Raw genomic sequence first — 13,033 nt, forward strand, 5'->3', positions numbered from 1 at the left:
ATTCTCATCTACTTGCTTGATTACCTACTCTAAATAAAACCACTCTTTGTTTCCTCTGAGATGTAGCTGATTATTTCATTCATTTGTTTATTGAGTTGATTGTTGTTAGGTGTCACCCTTAGAGTGTAACTTCCCTACAATGGGAAGCCTTTTTTGTCTTGTTTACTGTAAAATACCTAGTACTGAGAATAATGCTTTCCCTGTAATAGATGATCAATAAATATTTAGTATATAAATAAAACTTTGTATAACAGTGTTACCATATATCAGTGGTCCCCAATCTTTCTGGCACCAGGGACCAATTTCACAGAAGAAAATTTTTCCACTGACTGGGGATAGGGGGTAGTTTTAGGATGATGCAGGTAATTATGTATGTATTATGTACATCATGTAACAAAGGCATTATATTTATTGTGCACTTTATTTTTCATTAATGCTGCCCCTGATCTGGAGGAGGTACTAGTCCATGGCCTGGAGGTTGGGTACCCCTGCCATATATGATTGGGGTTTTGGAGGAGGAGTATCAATATTGAACACGGTTATCAGCAAAGGGTAGAACTTGAGATGAACTTTTGGGAACGGGTAAGATTCAGACTCACTGAAAAGAGAAGAGGATATTTTACATGAGCAAGTCTAGGGGAACATTCTATTTGTCATTTGTAAATGTCATTCAATGATTGGGGTGTCTTGAGCTATAAATGATTCATGAAAAATTCTATCCTTTCTAGAATGATTTAATTCATTCCTATACTTAGTATAGGTATTTCCTAGAGAAAATTCTAGGTATCTATAATATTAATTGTAGAATATGCACATTTTTTACCCTTATCTGTTTGTCCTAATTCTCATATTTCAAGGCAAATGGCTAAAAAGATGATCTTTTCTTGGGTTGGCTGAGGCCATAAAATTATTTGTTGTCAGATAAAATATATACTCCTAGAATTGCTTTTTGCTATTTTTATATGAATGCTTTTTTTGAGATTGTAATTTATGTATGAAGTAAAACTTATTTTAAAAAATCATGTTAATCTTCTGGATTCAGATTATATTTATTAACTATATTAACTATCTCTAATAGTTATTCTAGTCTTTCTCTACCAATGAGATTATTTGTTAAATTTTAATGCCTTAAGCAACAGTATCCTGGTTGCTTAGCAAAGTGTACATGCATAATTGGGATCATTTTCCTAATCATTTAAAATTAATCATTTCAAGTCTTCGATTCTGCTTTAAATGTAGAAATAAAAGAACAAATTGCATTTTCTTCAGTTGGTTTCTATTAGATACACGGAGCCCACATAGTTGGAACTCGACAAACCTCTATTTTACAAGTTTATTTTTAAAATTTTCATAATTTTATCTTGAGATCACTGCAATTGATTTCTTTTCCTTTCAGTCCTTCATTAATGCCTTGCTCTGATTCTTTGTACGTCGGAGTTTACCATTTCATCAAGGTTGTATTCTTCCTCTGCTACATGGTACTTTCTCCTACCATCCTTTTTCATATCAGAATTTCTCAGCATTCTGTTCACTTTTCCTATCTTACCATATGCCAGACAAACAAGGCAATTGCCAGTGACACCTTATAAATCAATAAGCAGTGATATGCTTCTAGACCTCATGATTATCTTTCTTCAGTAACTAAATACTCTTCCCACAAGACAGCGATAAACATGTCTGCCCAGGAAATTTGTTTCTGTGACGCTTACCACAAACAAGTGGTTTTTAAAGGAGAATATAATTAAAATTATAAAATGAATGTGATTACTTTCATTTAGATGTATCTTTCTTTTACACCTTGAAATATGGAATAAAGAAGAGGAAAGTTTATTATAAGTAGCTTTGAATGAATTTTAAAAAATCCCCCAAATATTGGGACTATCAGATCAGTCCACTGAAAATTTCTAAAGGCAATGCCAATTCTGAAAGTTTTAATGAATAATTGGCTATACTGGAAGATGGTTATAATGAAAGATAAACTGACATGGAACTTGACACATCATTGGGTCAACAAAAATTGAACTGCTTCCTCTATGCCAGGTGTTTATTTTTGTTGTTTTCTCTCTTGCTGTTTTTTTTTTTTTTTTTTAACTACTCCCTTGACTAACACTGACTGACTTCCATTGATACCTGTTTAGCAGCCCTTAAAATACAGTCTCTCTCCTGGGACACATATGTGAGTTCTTTGTGAGGGAGGTGGGGATTACCCACACTACCCACGTCCTTGACATGACAGACCCAGGTCCAGCTCTATCTTTTCCAGCCCTTCTCAGTTCTTCCCTCTTGTATTATATCCCACTACCTTTTGCTGCTTGGGTGTGTTTGCACAGAGGTGAAACTTCTTGGGTGAGGTACTGGTAAGTTGGTTCAAGTCTGATCACTCCATGTCGTCATACTTGACCCACGGGAGACTGTGGCATCTTTGTCAGGGCAAAGGTGGGTGCACAGATTACTGTCCGCTCTTACCAGTTTCCTTTTTCTCTGGGCAACCAGACACATGAGTGGGAAGCTGGCTGCCTCTTACCTTCCAACTAGACTGTCAGTCTCTCCAGCAGACATCCTCCATGCATGGTTACGATACCCACAGGGCCCTCCTCATTTAGCTGGACTGTGGGCAGAGGCACCCCCTTTCCATCCCTTAGGCAGCCAGGAGAAAGCCATGGCATCTTCCTAGGGTCAGAAAGTTGGGACTTCAGCAACATCTGCCTTCACTTCCTCTAGTCTTCTGCTTACCTGGAGTTGGGAGAACAGTTCAGTTCAGTTCAGTCGCTCAGTCGTGTCCAACTCTTTGCGACCCCATGAATTGCAGCACGCCAGGCCTCCCTGCCATTACCAACTCCCAGAGTTCACTCAGACTCATGCCCATTGAGTCCATGATGCCATCCAGCCATCTCATCCTCTGTTGTCCCCTTCTCCTCCTGCCCCCAACCCCTCCCAGCATCAGAGTCTTCCAATGAGTCAACTCTTCACATGAGGTGGCCAAAGTACAGGAGTTTCAGCTTTAGCATCATTCCTTCCAAAAGAACACCCAGGGCTGATCTCCTTCAGAATGGATTGGTTGGATCTCCTTGCAGTCCAGGGGATTCTCAAGAGTCTTCTCCAACATCACAGTTTAAAAGCATCAAGTCATTGGTGCTCAGCTTTCTTCACAGTCCAACTCTCACATCCATACATGACCACAGGAAAAACCATAGCCTTGACTAGACAGACCTTTGTTGGCAAAGTAATGTCTCTGCTTTTCAATATGCTGTCTAGGTTGGTCATAACTTTCCTTCCAAGGAGTAAGCATCTTTTAATTTCATGGCTGTAGTCACCATCTGCAGTGATTTTGGAGCCCCCCAGAATAAAGTCTGACACTGTTTCCTCATCTATTTCCCATGAAGTGATGGGACCAGATGCCATGATCTTCGTTTTCTGAATGTTGAGCTTTAAGCCAACTTTTTCACTCTCCACTTTTACTTTCATCAAGAGGCATTTTAGTTCCTCTTTACTTTCTGCCATGAGGGTGGTGTCATCTACATATCAGGTTATTGATAACAGGCATTTATGAAATGTTACAGAACAGTTTTTGTTTTCAGGTGAACCAACAGGTAAAGTCTCACTCATATCTATTATATTATGCATGTATATATGTATGCTGCTGCTGCTGCTAAGTCACTTCAGTCGTGTCCAACTCCATGCGACCCATAGACAGCAGCCCATCAGGCTCTGCCATCCCTGGGATTCTCCAGGCAAGAGTACTGGAGTGGGGTGCCATTGCCTTCTCTGATATATATATATAAATACATAAATCATGTGTTTGTATACACACACATATATATATATACACACATACACACCTGTATGTGAAATTTAGAAACATTTGGAGGCTACTGGTCTTTTAGTATATAAACTCCTATGTTGGTTCACTAACCTTATTGCTATGTGAATGTCACTAAGTTATCCAGCCTCAACTACCTCCACATTACTTCTTGGTGAAGATAGGAAGTATTATAACTCCTCTCTTGCAGTATTAATTTATGTGATGTGATTAGTGTGGAGTTCATGACAGATCCTTTTTAAATCATGAAAAATATGAATTTATCTCTTTCTCTAGATATCCTATTGTATGACATCTAGAAGGGAAAAACTATTCCAAGTAATTGTATATACCAACAAAGCCAAAGTCAAGAATCTGACTCCAGGTGTGGACTATGTGTTCCACGTGAAGACGGTTAGAGGCAAAGATTACAGCGTATCTGTAATGAAAAATGTGGCTACAAGTAAGGAAATATCAGAAATAAAATTTTTCTTTATAGTTTTATGATAACTGAAAGTATTTTGACCCCAGATAATTAAAGCTATTTTTAAACATAAAGCTTGATAATGAAGGAATAATGATGATCATGATATGATTAAGAAGCTCTCAAAAATATGTGAACTTAAATTCTTTGTCTAAATTTATTGGGAACTACATAGTTTCTTAATAATCTGAAGCAAACATGTATATATATGTATATATGTATCATGTATGCCACATATATGGAATATATGTATATATATACACATATGTGCAATATAACATGTCATAATGTTATAAATACAGCTCATTTTCTACTGAGATAGGGGTTTGATAAAGAGGAAAACTTTTTTTTCCTTCCTTGATGTTTATAAATTCATTGTAAATAACTTTCATATTGTTTTTGAGTGGGGAGGAGTGATAGTATACGTCACCAACAGTTCTTGTGAAAATCTATGATGCTTACAGGGTCTCTTCTCGGTAAACAAATGATAATGCAAGAAACAATATTACTTTACCAGATGAACTGATTAACAATGCAGCAATATAGAAATGCTGAAAACTTTGGAATTGGAAGAACCACATTTGAAAATGCCCTTACTTCTGACCTTCACTGCCTCTTTAAGTTACTCTATTTCATCTTCATCCAATATCTAGCTATCTGCTAGATGGTAGCTAACAAACCCGTAACTGTATCATATAAGGACACTTTTGAACACACAGGAGGCACAATTCTAGAGGAATGCCTATTGATGATGATCCATGATTTGACTAAGGAAAGATATTTGGGAGCTAGAGTCACTTAAAACTCATGTTTATATAATAGCCTATTTCTCTATTTGCAGAGCTGAGCATGTAAGACATTATACTTGAATAAATTCAAGGATTATTACATAGATTTAAAAATGATACTATTTATGTTTGCTTTATTTTTTCATATATGTACGCAGTTTTTACTTATATATATATTTGCCTTTTCAATAGAACCATCCAGAATTTGTGGCTTAACCTTGAAAGCTGTGAATACTTCTTCTGCACATTTAAGGTGGAATCCAGCAGAGACCAATTTCACTCATTACAAGATTTATATATCAAACAGAACATTTGCAGAAGAATATCTTATTTGGGGCGTGATGACTGAGCACACAGTTACAGATCTGACTCCTGGTGGAATATATAACATCACAATATACAGAGTGAGAGGAAATGTTGAAGGGTCTGGCACATTTATCAGAGTCATTGCAGGTATATTTACAAATTCCTTTTGATATTTAAAAACTTCACATTTTGCATATTGTGCTGCTTAAGATAAAATTTCATTTCTTTGAAATTTGAAATTTTACAATGTATAGAATATTTCAGAGGGTAAAAAATACTCACTGTATTCTAAGGATTTGGGGGATAATATATGTAAGATATAAATTGGATAACAGAGTTTTGGCACATAGTCAGTACTCAATAAATAATGCCTAATACTATATACAGTATCACATCAAATGAGAGGTCCAGCCAGTAGAATTAGATGGTTGATTTGGATATCATCCATTCTCCTACAACTGTATTCTTTGTCTTTAATATTCTACTATATACTATACATATGAAAAATCACAGTCTTAGGGTGTGCGGAGAGGAGTAAAGATTATGAGCATGGAAATACATATAGTATAAGTCAAATTAAGAGGTGAAGCAATGGAAGTATTTCAGTCTTATTGTGGTTGCACAGCAAGGGAATGATTACCTTTACTGAATGGATGGAAAAGTCTCTCCAGGGCTGCAAAAAGATAAGGAGTTTCCTAAACAAACTAGAGGGCGTGTGGGGTGTGTGGAAAGGAGGATTCCGAGAGAGGGAACAGTCTGCTCAAAATTATGGAGGTGTAAATAATATGGTGTGTTTGTGGAATGTTAGCAATTCAGCATTGCAACATTTTGTTTCTATATGAGAAGAGACCAAAATCCTATTCTGAGTAATTTAAAGCATCATTTTTTATATCCAAATGAAGTTGTTAAACCTATTAATATTTAAATTTTCTTAAGAGAACAAGATTGCAGTAATAACTAATTAATAACTAATGAGACTACATTTAAATGATCTTTAAGGCTATGATATGACAGGTAATCCAAAGCAGACACATGATGATAACTCAGTCTGTAGACGTTTGTTACGTGGATGTCACACTGTGTTGGTTTCCTGTGGTTCTGTAACAAATTGCCACAAGCTTTGTGGCTTAAAATAACCCAAATTGACTGTGTCAGAGTTCTATAGGTCATAAGTCTGACATGGTTTCTAATTAGGCTAAAATCAAGATATTGGGGGGACTCTAGGGGAGAGTCCTTTTCTTTGATCATTCAGGTTATTTGGAGAATTCTGTTCTTGTGGCTGTAGGACTGAGGTTGCTACTGCTGAGTCACTTCAGTCATGTCCGACTCTGTGCAACCCCATAGATAGCAGCCCACCAGGCTCCCCCGTCCCTGGGATTCTCCAGGCAAGAATACTGGAGTGGGTTGCCATTTCCCTCCCCCATGTATGAAAGTGAAAAGTGAAAGTGAAGTTGCTCAGTCGTGTCAGACTCTTGGCAACCCCATGGACTGGAGCCCACCAGGTTCCTCCATCCATGGGATTTTCCAGGCAAGAGTACTGGAGTGGGGTGTCATTGCCTTCTCCAAGGACTGAGGTTACACACAGGTTAAACCTTGCTGGCTGTCAGCTGAGATCTGATCCCCCTCTAGTGAATATCTCATTCCTTGGCTTGTGACCTTCTTCCTCTATCTTCAAAGACAATAAAACAGAATTGGGTTGCATTCATGCTTCAACTCTCTTTCCATTTTTACTGTTACATCAGACTCTTCTGCCTTCCTCTTCCACTTTTAAGGGCCTTATGATTAGATTGGGCCCACCTAGATAAACTAGATTGCTCTCCTTGTTTTAAGGTTCATATTCTTAATTCCATCTGCAAAGTCTGTTTTGCCTGTAATGTAATATATTCACAGGTTCCAGGGTTTAAGTTGTGGGCATCCTTGAAGGGGGCATTATTCTATGTATCTTATATTACTATTATTCTCCTAAATGTGATATTCGTGTGATAATGAAAACAGGCAGAGTTTGCAATTCATATACCAACCACATTCCTGTATTTGACACTTGCTAGCTAAGTTGTTGATCTCTGAGATGCCTTATGACTTTTAAATTTTTTATTACATTTTAACTTTTATATTATGTATATAATAACATTTCTTAAAAAGTGCATGTGTTAAATGATGTGTTGAATGTCTTTTTATGATAGGTAAAGTATATAATCAAACACATTAACACTGGACCCACTGGTGAAGTTTCAGTGAGTCTATGACAAGGTTTCTTAATTGCTGTGCTGTTGACATTTTGGGCTGGCTGATTCTCTCTTATGGGAATCTGTCCTGTACATTTTAGGATGTTTAGAAGCGTCCCTGACCTCTACCCACTAGATACCAGTAGGGTCCTCTTAATTGTGGTAATCAAGGAATAATTAACTATGACAACCAAATATTTTTCCTAGCAATCCCCAGAAGTCCAGAAAGTTGGCTTAAAGCTTACTCCTTGGAAGGAAAGTTATGACCAACCTAGACAGCCTATTAAAAAGCAGAGATATTATTTTGCCAGCAATGGTCTGTCTAGTCAAGGCTTTGGTTTTTCCAGTAGTCATGTATGGATGTGAGAGTTGGACTGTGAAGAAAGCTGAGCACCGAAGAATTGATGCTTTTGAACTGTGGTGTTGGAGAAGACTGTTGAGTCCCATGGACTGCAAGGAGATCAAACCAGTCCATTCTAAAGGAGATTAGTCCTTGTTGTTTTTTGGAAGGAATGATGCTAAAGGTGAAACTCCAGTACTTTGGCCACCTCATGCGAAGAGTTGACTTGTTGGAAAAGTCTCTGATGCTGGGAGGGATTGGGGGCAGGAGGAGAAGTAAGTGAACTCTGGGAGTTGGTGATGGACAGGGAGGCCTGGCGTGCTGCAATTCATGGGGTCGCAAAGAGTCAGACACGACTGAGCAACTGAACTGAATGATAGTATGTCCTTATGATTTGTTATGGCTGTTACATAAAACATAATCAGAGAAAAAGATTAGAACTGTGCATAGTGTGTCATAAACTTGATACGAATTGCTTCTTACTACTCTGCATATCTGACATTTCCTTGGTCAGAACGTATATTGTGCCCTGTGTTGTGTTAATCACTCAGCCGTGTCTGTCTCTTGGCGACCCCACAGACTGTAAACTGCCAGGCTTCTCTGTCCATGGAATTCTCCAGGGAAGAACACTGGAGTGGATTGCCATTCCCTTCTCCAGAGGAACTTCCCAACCCAGGGATTGTACCCTGGTCTCCTGCCTAACAGGCAGATTCTTTACCATTTGAGCTATATTATGCCCAACCTATGATAAATTATGTGATGTTCAATGTGATGTTGAAAGTTTATTATATACATTGTTGGTACACGGGAAGTATAAATAAAAGTTAATAATAATGGTGTGTTTTTAAGTCTTCACTTTTTCTTTTAAAATACCTGTCCACTGTAGGCTTTGTTTCCTTAGCACTGTTCTGATAGGCTTGTGTGACTCTTTATGGGTATCTCAAGGTATGTACCATTGTGCTCTCATTTCGTATACACTCTTTAAAGAATCAAAATCTACTGAGGCTTGTGCTTTCTTTTCTATTTGGAATAGAAGCTTGCTTTTCTATTTGGAATCTCTTCTTACTCTCCGTCTCAAAGGTTAATCCACCAGAGTTTGTATCAGAACTTAGTATGTGGTCCTTTTAACTCTTTTGAACTCTTTTCCTATATAGACATCATAGGATCATACTTGTGTTTTTTCTCAGCTTCTCAAAATGCAGTTGAGGTAAATTTACTGAAATACCAAAGGGAAAAGTTGAGAGATGCTTTAGAACTGCACTGTCCAGTATGCAGTGATTAGCAACACATAACTATTGAGCCTTGAAATGGGGCTAGTCCAAATTCAGATGGGCTCTAAGTGTGAGAGACACATGGGATTTCAAAGACTTGGTATGAAAAAAAGTGACTATCTCATTAATAATTTCTTATTGATTATATGTGAAATGATATTTTTTGAAATTTTGTGTTCAGTTCATTCGCTCAGTCGTATCTGACTCTTTGCGACCCCATGAATCGCAGCACACCAGGCCTCCCTATCCATCACCAACTCCTGGAGTTCACTCAAACTCATATCCATCGAGTCGGTGATGCCATCCAGCCATCTCATCCTGTCATCCCCTTCTCCTCCTGCCCCCAATCCCTCCCCAGCATCAGAGTCTTTTCAAATGAGTCAGCTCTTTGCATGAAGTGGCCAAAGTACTGGAGTTTGAGCTTTAGCATCAGTCCTTCCAAAGAACACCCAAGACTGATTTCCTTTAGAATGGACTGGCTGGATCTCCTTGCAGTCCAAGGGACTCTCAAGAGTCTTCTCCAACACCACAGTTCAAAAGCATCAATTCTTCGGTGCTCAGCTTTCTTCACAGTCCGAGTCTCACATCCTAGATAAAAAATATTTTAAAAATTAACTTTACTCTTTTCTTTTTACTTGTTTAATGTGGTTTATATTATATTTTTATCAGAGAGTGCTGCTTTAGAGAAGCACAAGTCACATATCTAAACTTATTTAAGACTGAGTTAACCTGCAATAAAGGAAGCTGTTTCATGTAAAAAAGGAATTATTTGACAAAATGGTTTGATCACTGACATCTATTAAATTCTAGGGATTTAGGGTACTAAGGATTAATTTTTGGAAAATTCTGGTCTAAAAAATTAACTAGGCCTAGAATTACTCTTGCTAGCCCTAATTAAATTGAATGCAATGTGAGATATACATATATATATATAAAACTCAAAGATATATATGTTATATATGATATCTATTAACTGAACATAATGTGAGATATATATAAAACTCAAAGATATATATAAGATATATATAAGATACATATATATATAACTCAAAAGCTACCACACAATTTGATTTTATTGGTTAGTAACAATTAAATTGAGAATGATGTTTTTCTTCATATTTTTCTACCTTTTCAGAGGTTAAATTCCATGAAATACAAATGATGGACTTATTATGGGATCTGTTTCATTAATTGAATCTTTCAGTTCTTATCCAGAAAGCTCCACTCTCACAATGACTTAAGTATCACTTCATCTCTACTCCCTTTTCCTGCGAGCAAGCCTCCCTCCTCTCAGTTCAGAACGACAGTATCCTACTAACTGGCTTCATGCTGCCACTTTTGCCTCTCACCAGTTTATATCCCATCTTCCAGGGAAATCTTTTAAAATTAAAAATAAGTCAGATTGACTTTCTGCTTAAAAATTTTCAATGTTTTCCATTGCATTTAAGGGAAAAAAAAAAAAAAACTAAAATTTTATTGCGGCATGCATGACCATCAGGCTGTTCTCTTTTAAATGATCCCACAACTCAGGCTGGTTTTCCTCAGTCATTTTATTTTCTGTCCATTTGCAGGGCGTCTATTCACTTTGCTTTGAGAGGCCTTTATGAAACTGTCCTGAAGCTTTCAGGCCTTCCCTTTTTTATCAGATTGGAAGATAGCCAGACAAATATATTCTTCCTCCTCTTAGTGAGACAGACTTCATCCTTGGCCAAGAGTTCTTCAGTGTGTAATTGTAGACCTTCCAGGAAACTACATCCTCTCTCCGTCACCACTGTCTTAGTAAACAGCCCTTCACTTCTATATTCATTTTCCTTTCGAAGTCTCATCCCAGCTCTTTTTCTAGTTTCTTAAGACTTCTTAAATGTTAGATACTTTTTTAGGACTCTTGAAGAAATAGTATTAGCCCTCACAATCAGTAAGTGTGAGTAGTGGTTGGATGTCTGTCACGTTAAACGTTTGTCTGTTTTAACATGGACTGGTGAGGAGAATAAAGGCCTTTTCTCTCAGGCATGAGAATACAGAGGACATAGGTCTGTGTGCAGAATCATCCAGGAAAAATGCCAGCAGCTATGCCTACGAAGAAATTATGCCCATCACAAACTGGGTATTTCTCTGATCACCTTAGAAAGCACATCTTTCACCTTAGATAAGCCATATTTCTAAAGAGTTATTATGAAACTGTGGTGCTCACTGCATAGGCAGCTTGGAGGTGATGCCTAGAGAATGTTTGTGTCTTTGAGGATGTTATGTGAAAATTAATTGATCAATATTATCTTCAATCATTGGGCTTCCCACGTGGCACTAGTGGTAAAGAACCCACCTGCCAATTCAGGTAGAAGAGACACAGGTTTGATCCCTGGGTCGAGAAGATCCCCTGGGGGAGGGCACAGCAATCCACTCCAGTATTCTTGCCTTGGGAATCCCATGGACAGAGGAGCCTGGTGGGCTACAATCCATAAGGTCACACAGAGCTGGACATGACTGAAGCGACTTAGCATGCACTAGTGAGATGGTTTTATTATAACCATTAAAGAAATTTTTCAAAGGAGATAAAGAAAAACCATTCTAAAAAATATCCCCCCCCCAATACACTAGGAAATGGCCCTTAAAGGTTTGTATTTTATGCAATGTGCCTTATCAGTTATATTAGGAAATGTGCAATTCATTTTTTAAATATATAGATTTTCAAATCACTTCTGGTGGAAAACGGAGTGTTAAAATGATAAACGGATTTCGAGGAAGAGTTCCAGACTCCTTTCTTTTGGAAATGGTGTTAGAGTGGATCTGTATCAGGATGTTTTTCACATGCTTTGCTTCACAATCTCCCTCCCCTTATATTGTTTGACTGGAATCTGTACTAAAGATAAGAGTGCAAACCTGATTCACTGGCAACCAATCCAAAGAACTTTATGCGGAAAACTCCCTGCAAGTAGGTACAGGCAGCATAAACAAAACTTTGGAAATAGTGAAAGAAAAGGTAGAAAAAAATATGGTTGCAATGGCTAGGACAATTACTAGTTATTGTTTAAAAATTATCTTGTTTTCATTTCCAATATGAAAACTTTTCTTTTAAAGAAACACCTAACTAAATATTCATCAGAAATGCTCATCTTTTAAAATGTTTGGCATATTTTGTTATTTTTTGGAATTATTTTCTGTTTGATAAATATCCAGGTAATTGCGTAAGTATTTTGTACCTACTTGTTTTTAAAATGATTTGATTTTTTACTTAGAACATAAGCTTTAAAAAACAATCTGGTCAGCCAACAGATTTTAGTAGATAAGGAATATCCAAGAAACAGATACATAAGTTGATATATTATTTCTGATAATTAAACTTAAAACTAGATATTTTAAAAGATATACGTGCCTAACACCTGCAGAGGGTTAGTGAGAATGTAAAGGCTCTGACACTTTCTAACAGTGTGGTTGTTTTAAAACTTGGCCCTTAAACCTTTGATTTTCCTTTTTCCTTTGAAAGTTTAGGAGAATAACTCTATTCTAAACCTCTATTTTTCAATACCAGAACCGGAAAGACCCAGGAAACTTACAGCTTTCAATATTTCTGCACATGCCTTTTCTCTGCACTGGAGCCTACCCTCTGGCCACGTGGACAGGTTTCATGTGGATCTTGTTCCTGACAGTGGCTTTGTTACTATCAGCGATCTTGGAGGTGGAGAATATCAGGTATTGTTTTCATTATCATACTTGGCCAAGCCAACTTGTATTTTATATTTAGCCCAAGTAGGAAAGTTCTTTATGAAACTCATCCACCATGAAAACGTCCTTCTTTGAGCCTCTTTAAAAGCATAAGATGAAG

At 37.3% G+C, this 13,033-nt stretch overlaps 1 protein-coding gene across 1 annotated transcript in view; it reads left to right on the forward strand.

Annotated features, from left to right (window-relative positions):
* PTPRQ (protein tyrosine phosphatase receptor type Q) overlaps positions 1–13,033 on the forward strand; it is a 304,390-nt gene that overhangs the window by 51,257 nt on the left and 240,100 nt on the right. The window contains exons 17-19 of the mRNA XM_060412482.1: positions 4,097–4,262; positions 5,264–5,524; positions 12,740–12,900. Of these exons, the coding sequence (XP_060268465.1) occupies positions 4,097–4,262; positions 5,264–5,524; positions 12,740–12,900 (588 nt within the window). The remainder of the gene's footprint in view (positions 1–4,096; positions 4,263–5,263; positions 5,525–12,739; positions 12,901–13,033) is intronic.

The sequence above is a fragment of the Ovis aries genome, chromosome 3 (genome assembly GCF_016772045.2).
Source record: "Ovis aries strain OAR_USU_Benz2616 breed Rambouillet chromosome 3, ARS-UI_Ramb_v3.0, whole genome shotgun sequence".
In the NCBI taxonomy this organism is placed as follows: Eukaryota; Metazoa; Chordata; class Mammalia; order Artiodactyla; family Bovidae; genus Ovis; species Ovis aries.